We start from the raw sequence: 11,425 nt of genomic DNA, 5'->3' as shown, positions 1-11,425 counted from the left end.
ACTTTAACCATGATAAGCCAGCCCTCTACCGCTGTGCTTCATTCCCAGCCAAATGCATTTTTAAAAAGCATTTGTTTCACCTAAAAGATAAAGGAGCCTTGAAGCTGATATTAGCAGTCCGGCTGATTTGCTTTATATGCATCAGCATGTGCGAGGACCCACCCACATCCCACTGGCAGGGCATAGCAGGGAGAACAATGTGGGTCCGCTGTGGGTGTGAACGACGAGGGAGAAGTCTCTTCCCCCTTTCTTCTCTTCATCTCCGCCCAGAACGCCAACTGGAATTAATTTTCTCTAAAGAGAGACAAATGTGTCTGTAAATCACCCTCCTTGAGGCAGGAAAAAAAAATCTACTTCAAAAAGAAACAAGCTGTGTTTAATTCCCGTGATTAGCTTTCTTTCGAAGTGTTAGCCTTCCCAAGGCAGTAACTATTAGTGAGAAAGCGCTTGTTCTCGGGGCCCCGATGCACTGGAGTACCCTCTCCAGCTTCCACAGGATGGGCTTGGCACTAAAGGAGACAGCCCTAACTGGAACGCAGGCAGGTGGCAGGAGGAAGAGACACTTTCCAGTGTCAGAGCATGTGGTAGTATGTACCAGTTCAGGCAAAGACCCAAAGCTGTGGTCTTGGTGGTTTTATAAATGGCGATGCTTCCCAAATGGCAGGATGCGTGCTTAAAACTGGGCACCTCTTTCTCATAGCAGAAGAGGTTTGTGGCCATAGCCAAATTGAGAACAAAATACAGGCAGAACTTTGGATCCACTTTTGTGTTAGTTAATAAGTCCAATGGAGGTAGTTGATGTTCACCGGCACGGGGAAAAATCCTATGAGGATCATGTTTTGCCTGACAGCCTCATTGAAGTTATTACAGTCTGATGGGCCGAGGGGACAGCCCAGCACATGAGAGCCATGTTCGTTTCATATTTTCTTATGCAGTGTTAAGCTCTTGCTAAATGTATGATACAGGGTGGCTTCATGAGAGGCTGCTATTAGACACAAAATTCACCAGTAGTATTTCTCCTTGGCTACTTTCTGTCTCCTGGTCATACCTTCCTCCTGCCCAAATCCCTGGCGACTCTCCCATCTGCCATCCCCTCTCTGCTCACCCCCCACTCACACCCAGACTTCTCTCCTCGGCAACCTCAGATTCAGAATGCTTTCTCCCTCTTCTCCCCCCTCCAACCACATTGCTCTTTCTCTTCATTCTGTTTCCCGGCTCATGGCTCAGTAGAAACAATGGGATCAATTGCACCCAGTATATTTCCCTCTTAGCATAGTTATGTTTGAACTAAGAAAAGGGCTGACCCTTGGAAAGATATTAATAAAAGGCAACTCACAAGCGCTGACAGGAAGTGATGGGGTGACAGGTGAGGTGAAGTGGGGGCACCATGCTAGTGGCAGGCCAAGGGTCATCTCTGCCAGCCTTCTGGACCTTATTACTCCAGTCTTGGGGTCACCAAACTGGAGGGCTAGAAGAATATTTGCTCACAGGGGAACGCACAGCAGCCATGAGTCCTCTCTGGCAGAGTACTTTTAAATGAATTGCTTCACTCAATCCCAACAGCCTCCTTATAATTACTCCAATCTTACAGATAGAGCGACTGAGACTTAGCCTAAGCATGTCTTACCACGGTCACCTAGCTTAGAGAGTGACAAAGCCAAAATTGGAACCTAGTAATGAGACTCCAGGGCGAAGGATTGGAATGCTGACGTCGACTGTGGGTCATGTAGCCTTGCACGAGGAGGTGCTCTCTGGAAACCAGATTGTCTTCAGGAACTGTCTCCTCCCTCAGCACTGACCCTCTTCTGGAAGGGAGTCCGGCACCCCCGTTAGTGTTTCCCGCATCTCTCTAGGGTTCTAACTCTACAAGTGGGGAGAGGCTTTCCGGCTCTACGGATGTCTGTCTTTCTGGCCAAGACCTAGTTTTAATCACAAAGACTTGGCTTTGATCATAAAGTTTTATAGAGCAAATGAAAGTTTCAAGTGATAGAAGGGCTGGAAGTCCTTGGAATGCAATTATTTCTCGGCCCTGGAACTTGCTGGATTTTATTAGATAGCGTTCAAGCTGGTTTAACTCTTCAGCCCATGACAAACGTCTATTTTCAATTACAGCCATCTGCAGTTGCCAATATTTTCTTTTAGAATTGAGAACGGATTTGTGCCTGTTTAATGAGTTTAATATTATAAAAATCAAGGTTTAAGCTGCAAACCCGAAGAACTGAACAAGGGCATATGGAAATGTTTACAAGTTGGGCCTCCGGCTTTCAGAGAATATATCCAAATCAAATCAGTACGTATTTACTGATTCTCAAGTTGCATGGAGAAGAATGTGAGTTACATAGACAGAGTCGTAAGCTTTGTCTAAACTGAGCTGTCCTGCCGGATCGTGTAGTCCAGTCTAGACACAGCACTGGCTCCTGGTTAGAGATGTCCAAGGTGGGGACCGGCAATTCCAAGGTAAATCACTTCAGCAGCTTCAACCTTTTAAATTTTATCTGCAAAGCACAAAGGCCTTGGTCTGTGCCCGTGGCCCGGTTTGCTCATACTCACTATTTACAAGTCAAATTAACTGGAGTCTCCCTTTTAAACAAAGGAGTTTATTCATCTGCTTGAGTCAGCTGGCAGCAAGCTGGGCTTTCCCAGTAAGCTTTGAGGTCAGAATAAGAAAGGGAGAGGATTCATCCTGTGTCCCTGTACCTGTCACTGGTGGGTGATTTTAAAGACACACCCTTAGTATTAAAACTAAATTACCTCTCATTTGGAGTCAGCATGTACCTTTGTGTGGGTCGGTGTGACGAGAAGTTGGCGACAGATCAAAATGTTCTTGCTCCCTACAGTTCTATGCCCGTAGATGTTGCAGCTTCCTTTTTAAGTGCATAGTCAAGAGAAAGAGATGGCTGATAATATCATCCTCTTGTTAAAAGCTCCCCTTTTAATTGCAGCAGTGCGGTCTCAAAGTTAGATGACGCATGGTCTAGAAATGTCTAGGAAGCTGTGGAGATTACCACAACACTGAAGGGCTGGCATCAGTTGCTTATTTTACAAACTGTCCATTTGAAGTTACAACTTCTCTCTGTGGAGAAAATAATGGTGCTGAGTGTCTTAGTTATGGTTTCTCTTGCTGTGAAGAGGCACCATTTACCTGTGGTGGCTCACTTACAGTTCAGAGGTTTAGTCCATTATCATCATGGGGGAAGCAAGGCATCCTACGGACAGGCCTGGACGGGGAGAAGGAGCTGAGAGTTCTTTCATCTTGACCAGCAGGCAAAAGGATTGTTCTGAGACACTGTATGTGGCTTGAGCATATATAAGACCTCAAAGCCCGCTTCCACAGTGACACACTTCTTTCTGAAAGACCACACCCACTCCAACAAAACCCCACCTAATAGTGCTACTCCCTTTGGGGACCATTTTTTTTTTTCAAACCACCACATTGCGCTGAAGTGAGATCCTACCTACCCCAAGGCTAGACGAAATCAGGTTTGCATTGCCTCATCTTGATTGGGCTATTCTATTAGATTTAGGTATTTACTATTTATTTACTTGCCCCTTTGGGGGCTCTCTTTGTTTTTTCAGAATGTGTGTAGAATTCTGTTCACGGCATTGAAGCTTTCCTGTTCTTTCTGTCTAAGCCCTTAAGTGAATGTGGCTGCTCCGGAGCCCGTGCACAGGAAGAACTTTGTCCCAGGGCATTGTACAACTCTTTCTAGACAGGCAGATAACATGCTCTCTTCTGGAGACACAGAATTCCCTCAGCGCAGTCATGAATTCTTCTCAGAGGTCAGAGGTGTCTTGGCCAGCTGAGTGACTGGAGAAATGGGAGCAGAGCAGGACAGGGTGCTCAGGGGGACCCTTGGGGTGTTCAGTTCACTTCCACTGAGGTTGCAAACCTCACTGTCTTTTCTACCAGGTAGAAATGAGAACTATGCCCAACTCTGAATGAAGGAACTTATGTCCAGGGTAGCTGTCTCTCTTTGAAAAGCCATTGCTTATCACGGCTGGTAAGGCATTGGCTTTACCCCAAAGTTGATGTCTAGAAAAAAAGGCCATGAGTAAATATAACTGCACTGGTCTTTTAAAAAGCTAAACTTTGACAGATGTGGGTGAAGGCGGCTGAAGCACCAGAATCCTTGGATCCATTTATGTAAAGGGGTGTCGTTTCCAGTGTAACGTTATTGTCTGCCCCACCCCCACTTGGAAGGAGCTAATCAAAGCTTGGTTTTAGCTATGAAATAGTTCCCCTTCTCTTAAAAGTACCTGGGCGGCAGAGATACGGTAAGCCAGCTGTGTGTGCTGCTGAAACCTGCAAGAAGGGAGAGGTTCAGAAGGAATACACAATTAAGGTGAATCTCATTGTCTGTTTACACATCTGGAGAATTAGGAGGGCACGACATCCTCTGCCGACTGTTTTTACAAGTACAGTGAGCTCTTCGCGTGATTTCCACGAAGCTGATCCCAACACTGGACAAGTATTCCCAGGGATGGCAGACCAAGGGTCAGAACTCCATTCAGCTGTGATGTTAAGAGCCTCCTCTCATGGGCAAAATAAAAGTCTGAGAGCTGAACTTGGCCACGCTTCTGATATAGGAGCAGCATTAGAGCTTTATTGCTTCTTTGAGCTCCAGCAAATAAAGCAAATACCAACAAACACAGCTTGCTGTCCCTGGTCCTTCTTGCCGGAGGTGAGTGTGATTACAGTCACCATGGGGGACGTGAGCTAAGCACAAGCATCGCTAGAATTGGCAGCTCGCAGCGCCCTTAAATATCAGAAAGGCATACCGAAGCGAGGCTGGGATCCAGATGTGCTGATTACTAACTTTGCTTGAGTTGTGGTGTGGGACATATATGCTTATCTGGCCAAGTTCCTTGTTTGAAGGTGAAAGGTCACTGACAAAAGCTAACACAATGTGTCTGTTCCCAGCAGCAGCGTTCTTCCCTTTCCATTTTAGAATGACTTTGATGTTGCTCTGAGTTTTTATAAGACCAGTCTTAGATGTGGGGGTGGAAGGGTAGTATTAATTTGCAGACTTCATAGGCTTTATTGGCCTGCTGCTGGCCACACTGAGAAGCGCCATTGGGAGGTCAGAGAAGACTCAGAACTGGAGTTCTGGCTGAGGCCATTACTGTCATCATTAAGGGAATAACTCAGAACCAAAGGAGCAAGCATTCTTACGCCCAGGTCTAAAGTAATAACACAGGCAGCCGCAGTCTGATTTTGACCCAAAGGCAGATGCTCTCCCCAGACATGAAGTTTACTATTTATAAGATACATACAGAAGTTGTGGGTGGTAAAACAAAATATACTTGATTTGTTAACCCGTTGTTTCCCAAGTGCTTGTGATAGTGAGATGCTAAGCTGAGCAATAAATGATTTTGGAACAAGAAGTTTGTTTTTGCAAACACGAAGAAATATATCTTAACAAGGAAGGTAAAAATAATGGAAGTCTGACTGTAATGCGTTGATTCCCTGTAAAATAATCCTGCAGTTGTCGACTGGGTGACAGTCTGAGTCACTCAGCCAATGGGACAGGACAATGAAGGAGTCGTCACACCAACAGAGAGCAAGGAAGAGTGTGGCAGGCATCAAAAACAGAGACGGAGATAAGTATCACCACTAGAAGAGCGGATGTGGGATGAATCCTGAAGAAGGTGGTGCTTTGAGAAGTGATTACAGAATTATCCATCTCATCATCCCCTTTGTCATGAGTGGTCTGTTTAGTGAGTGTGGAGAAGATAAAAAACAGGTCCCAGCATGGGCTTGAGAGCCACAGGACATTCCGTGACCACTGACTGAATGTGATTTGCTAGGAGAAATGAGAGCCGTGGAAGCGGCTATGCCTGGAGAGACCTCCAGCTATGTATGCCATCGACAGGCACAGACCTCATTTCATTGTTTCAAATAGAAGAAAATGAGGTTTGTTATGCGTGTACTCATACTAGGGTGAGTGAGAAAGTTTGGTTCATGGATGAAGCTCAGAATTGAGACTGGGTCCTAAAATATAGGATGCTTTTTAATTTCTTACCTAGTTATGTCCCACCTTCAGTGACTGTTAGGAATGTTTCATACACTGAAGAAGGATGCTTAAAAGAAATCCCACACTAGCTCAGAATTGAGAATAATAGATGGTTATTTATTTAGGGGTAGATTCACAAATCAATATCCTCTGCTGGAATGGAGAACAGCAACCGAATCCCACAGCAGGGGGGGGTTGTGGGGGGAAGAGGCCAGACACATGCTTTTCATCTGCATAAATTGTATAAGAGGCCACGCCCCAGTGGGCAGTTAACTTAAAGGCTACTGGCTGTAGGATTTACTACAGCAATGCACTGGGGGTTTTAAGCTAAATTACCACCAGTGACTATATAGCTATGTAAAGAACATGGCCTTCTATCTCAGAGTATGTTTCATTTACTAAATGTAACATGAAGACAACCCAGGAGATACTATTACTCAGTATATACTTTTTTAGTATTTGTATCAATTTCTATGGAGAAAAATAATTACAGATAATGTGAGATCATCAGTCATGTATCAAATGAGCTTGTGTGGGCCTGTTTTGCCCTGGTCATTGTGCACATCATGGGAATATAATTCATGAATCATATATTTGCTCTGGTGGGTGGGAGACATGGTTCCTATAATATTCTTTAGAAGTAACTGTGACATTTCTAAGGGCATGTTTGTGCTTTGTTCATTTTTGTGTCTCCCCCAAGTATCTAGCTTCATGGTCTTGACAGATGGCTTGTCCCAAAAGCCTTTATTGACTGAAGGCTGGGTGACACATTTATCAGCAAAGTGATTACCCAGGAAAATGTGTTCTCTTATAGACATTTGTTTGATAACTCTTCACTTATTTGAGGTGGGATTTCGCTCTGTGTGCTGTGATTGCCATTAATGAATAAAGAAACTGCTTTGGACCTATAGCAGGACAGAACTTAGCTAGGCAGGGAAAGTAGAGGGGAACTAAACTGAATGCTGGGAGAAAGGAGGCTGAGTCAGAGAGAAGCCAGGTAGCCTGCAGGAGACTGATGCTGGGAATTTTACTGGTAAGCCACAGCCACGTGGCGATTCACAAATTAATGGAGATGAGTTAAATTAATATGTAACAGTTAGCCAATAAGAAGCTATAGCTAATGGGCAAGGCAGTGATTTAATTAATACAGTTTCTGTGTGATTATTTAGGGGCTATGTGGCCGGGAACCAACAAGCGGCCTCCTCCTACACTTATTTCCACTAACAAGATCATATTGCGTAGTTAGGCAGCAAACCAAACTTCAGACATAAACGCCCATCTTTTTATTGCCATAAGGAAACTAAAACAGATTCCTAAGAATGAATTCTGGAAGTGTTTTGATTCCCGACTTTACCTTAGTAACTGCTGTTACACAAGAGGGCTGTGCAAACAAGATCTCGAATAAGTTATGTGAATTACCTACCTTTATCAGCCTGAAGGGAGGTTCAACTTTTGGAGTGGGTCAGCCCATGAGTGATTCTGACTCTTAACCACGTAACCTCTCCAAGTTCTGGGTCCTTGCTTGAAGTAAGAACAGTGGTGTTTCCTTCCTGTGATTATGACTGTGGTGGAGATCAATTTAGAGCAGCCAGATGTTCCAAGCCTGGGAAGGGCCTTGGGGATGCCATAGAAGGTTGGTGAATTCACAGATACCCGCATAAGGCCACTAGTCTACCGTGAATGCCTGCGCATTGCCCTTTTCCAAATGCACACGGACTCATTAATTTTGCAACTATTTATTGAACGCTAACAGCATTAGGCAGTAAGAAAAAGAATATGCACAGCAGATGCTTATGTCAATGTTCGGGCAGTTTCAAGGGTGGGAGCAGGCACCATGGTGTAAGGTGATGAGTAGGTAAGTTTGTTGAGGAAGAATAAGGATTAAGAAGGAAAGAAAGGATCCCAAAGAAGAAAACAGGACTAATAAAAATTTTAGTTAGTGGCCAGAAAAGACATTGCTTCGGTGGCCTCACTTAAAGAAATGAGGCTCAAGCCAAAGCATTCAGGGTGGAGAGAGATGTGAGCGCCAAGGCCCTGGGGCATACAGGGAGCAGTCTGGTCCCCAGTAGGCCTGGGAAGGATCGAGTAAGAAGGTACCTTGGGGGCGAGACTGGTGGAAGAAGTAGATCACATTAGCTTTTATACCAGTGCAGTCACAGAAGGAGTTAAGCAGAGGAAGAGCATGGCCTGGCTTGCATTTTAGCTGTACTACTGTCCAGAGAATAAAGTGGCTGGGGCTGAAGGGCCAAAGGTCAGTATGGAGGCTGCAGCAGTAACCCAGGCTGCAGATAGGATGACCTGGAATAGGGCAAGGACACAGACATGGAAGGAGACACTGTCTTCCAGCTGCATTTGATGGGCTAGCTAGGATTGCTAAGTCCAGTTGATGGACTGTAAGGAGAGCAAGGGAAAGAAATACAAAGACTGTCACTGAGATGTTTGACCTGCACATCTAGAACAAAGTTAAACACTATTGAAAGGGAGGGTGCAGAAAGGCTCAGGGTTGGGGGGCTTCATTCTGAACATATGGAGTTTACAGGTGGATAAACAACTGGAGAAGCCATGGAGGCAACTTTGGGTGGAATCAATCAAAGCTGTGCTTTCAAATATTGCTTAGCAGGCCAGTGAGAGGGCTCAGTGGGGAAAAAAGTGCTTCCAACCAAGCCTGATGACTAAGTTTCATCTCTAGGACCCATGGGGCGAAAGGAGAGACCTGACTCTTGCAAATTGTCCTCTGACTCATCTCCACCCACAAATAAATTATATGTAATAAAATGTTTAAGACTGTATAACTGAACCAACACTAGTACCTCCTGAGATACCTCGAAAGTTGAAGTACTGCGTTTGTTAGAAGAAAAATGGTCCATACAATAATCTGCCTTGAAAAAGGATCCTGTGGGGGCTGGAGAGATGGCTCAGTGGTTAAGAGCATTGCCTGCTCTTCCAAAGGTCCTGAGTTCAATTCCCGGCAACCACATGGTGGCTCACAACCATCTGTAATGATGTCTGGTGCCCTCTTCTGGCCTGCAGACATACAGACAGAATATTGCATGCATAGTAAATAAATAAATATTTAAAAATAAATAAATAAAATACCATGTAATAAAAGCATGTGTTAAGCAGAAAAATACAATAGTGCAAAGCAGTGACTGTTGGTTTAAAAAAAGAAAAAAAAAGAAAAAGGATCCTGTGCTATAAAAGGCTGGCTATAAAAGTAATATGTGACCAATATTACTTTGTTTGCCTCTTCTCCTTTAATACATGCTTATTGCAAATTTGGCTTTTTTATGCAGATTTTTAAGTCTTAGGTTTAGACTTGATATTTTTTTCTCCCTTTCGTTTAGTCAATGTTGGAGTAGAAGGCCCTGGGAAGAGACACCCAGTGGGTGGTAGGATTGTATCCAGTGCTCTAGGGCTTTTTGTTTTGGAAGGACATTAGACTGTCCCATGATAACGTGGTATTTATGGGTTTTTCAAGTCACTTGGGGCCACACGGTGTGAGAACAGGCGTAAGAGTAGAGGCCTCTGTTACTGTAGAGCCTTCAAAGTGAGTGGAAGAAATGGATGGGAGTGATTGTCAATTAGCTTCAGCCCGGGCCAATGTGTGTGGATCAATTGGGGACTGTCATTGCAACACCTGTGCTTCTCAGTCTTACGCAGGGAAATATGTGCCGGCCATAGCGCACTATATCCACACCCTCAACCCTTCGAAGGGCTTCAAGATCCAACTGGAAGGAATCGCCATTGGAGACGCATACTCTGATCCCGAATCGGTTGGTGGCTTTCTCTGTCTCAATCTGCCCCTTGTAGAGACTAACTCCTTTGAATTGAATAATGTCTGAGGTCTGACTTTTAACATTATTAAAAGACAATGTTAACGTAGCTCAAATCTAATTCTTAACTAGACTTTTCAGTATGCTGTCTTACCATTTCAGCCTCCTATGCACAATACCAGATCCTATGTATATGAATATTGTGCTGTATGTGTGGCTTTTCTGTTGTATATGTCTGTGTGCATAGTTGTCTGGTTTGACTCATTCCAGCCAAAATTAAATAGATCATTTCAAAAATGTTTCTTCTTCCTGAAGCAAGGGGTGTCCCAACCTTCTGTCTCTGGTGTTCATGTGTGTCACTTCTGTCCCCAGATTATAGGAGGGTATGCAACATTCCTATACCAAATCGGCCTGCTGGACGAGGAGCAGCAAAAGTACTTCCATAAGCAGTGCAGCAAGTGCATACAGTACATCAAAGAGCAGGAGTGGCTGAAGGCCTTTGAAGTGAGTTCTGGGGCCCCCAGGCTGCCCTTGAGCAATTAAAACCATCTGAGGAGAGGAGGGGTCAGGAGGCACACCATGCTGTTCCAGCTTTCGGGATAGTATCTACCCCCTCCTCTGCTGAGGGTCAGGAGGGGAGATGGGTGAGCATGAAGAAAAGCCCGCCCTGCCGTCCTCTGAATTTGCTTTGGCTGTGTTTTTAACCCGAGCCTCTTGGTGCCTTTCATTGGCTATTCTGACTTCCTTAAATGCTGCATGGGACCTGAAGGCCTTCTGTAGCATATGGAAATCAGAACCTAGGTGACCTAGAGAAGTGGATGCCCGAGCTTCAGCAGATGCTTGGAAACATTCAGGAGGGTTATGTCCACAAGCAGGGCCTCCGCTGGAGAAGTGACCTGGTGTGTAACCCAAGTCACATGACCGCAAGAGCTGGGATGAAAGACTACAAAATGTAGTGTAAGGGGAGACATCTTGCAACAGAAATAGTGTGTGTGAATATTGCTACACAGTTAACCTAATGGTTGAACATGAGACTGGTGATATGATTCGAGCCTTTACCCTCTTGTTTTTCTTTGGATTTTGGTTATTTAAGGTGTAAGGTTACACTTAATTCTGAGATACAGGAACTTGCATCTTTTAGTCAATGCAAAGGCAAAGTCAACAATCTTCCTCTGGCGCTTTCGCTACACATCTCTAGGGACCATCCTGTCAGACACGCTGGGAAGTAGATTTCAAAAGCCTGGACTAAACTAGCTGCGTTACTTGTCTGATGGCAAGTGATTTTGTTTCTTGGTGAAGATAAAGCTATTGTTTTACTTTTTAATTTAAAAATTAATGTGTGAATGCACATGTTCATATTTATGTGTTTATGTCTGCACATGTGCCCGTTTGTGTGTGTTTGTGTGTATTTGTGTGTGTTTGTGTATGCTCATGTGCAGACCAGAAGCTGATATCAGATGTGTTCATTTTCCACTTTGCGTTTTGAGGTAAGGTTTTTCACTTGCCGGGGAACCCAGGAATCTCCCTGTTTCCATCACCCAAACCCTGACATTATTAGTGAACACCGTTACTCCAGGGTGCACACATGGGAACTGAAGGTTGAACCTGGGTTCTCACGCTTGGGGGCCAGCCCCTTAC

General features: G+C 44.6%; 1 protein-coding gene across 1 annotated transcript in view; it reads left to right on the top strand.

Annotated features, from left to right (window-relative positions):
* Cpvl (carboxypeptidase, vitellogenic like) overlaps positions 1 to 11,425 on the top strand; it is a 101,156-nt gene that overhangs the window by 32,073 nt on the left and 57,658 nt on the right. The window contains exons 7-8 of the mRNA XM_013351370.1: positions 9,665 to 9,787; positions 10,160 to 10,291. Of these exons, the coding sequence (XP_013206824.1) occupies positions 9,665 to 9,787; positions 10,160 to 10,291 (255 nt within the window). The remainder of the gene's footprint in view (positions 1 to 9,664; positions 9,788 to 10,159; positions 10,292 to 11,425) is intronic.

Source organism: Microtus ochrogaster, linkage group LG3, assembly GCF_000317375.1.
Source record: "Microtus ochrogaster isolate Prairie Vole_2 linkage group LG3, MicOch1.0, whole genome shotgun sequence".
Taxonomy (NCBI): Eukaryota; Metazoa; Chordata; class Mammalia; order Rodentia; family Cricetidae; genus Microtus; species Microtus ochrogaster.
This window is presented reverse-complemented; position numbering and strand designations above follow the sequence as displayed.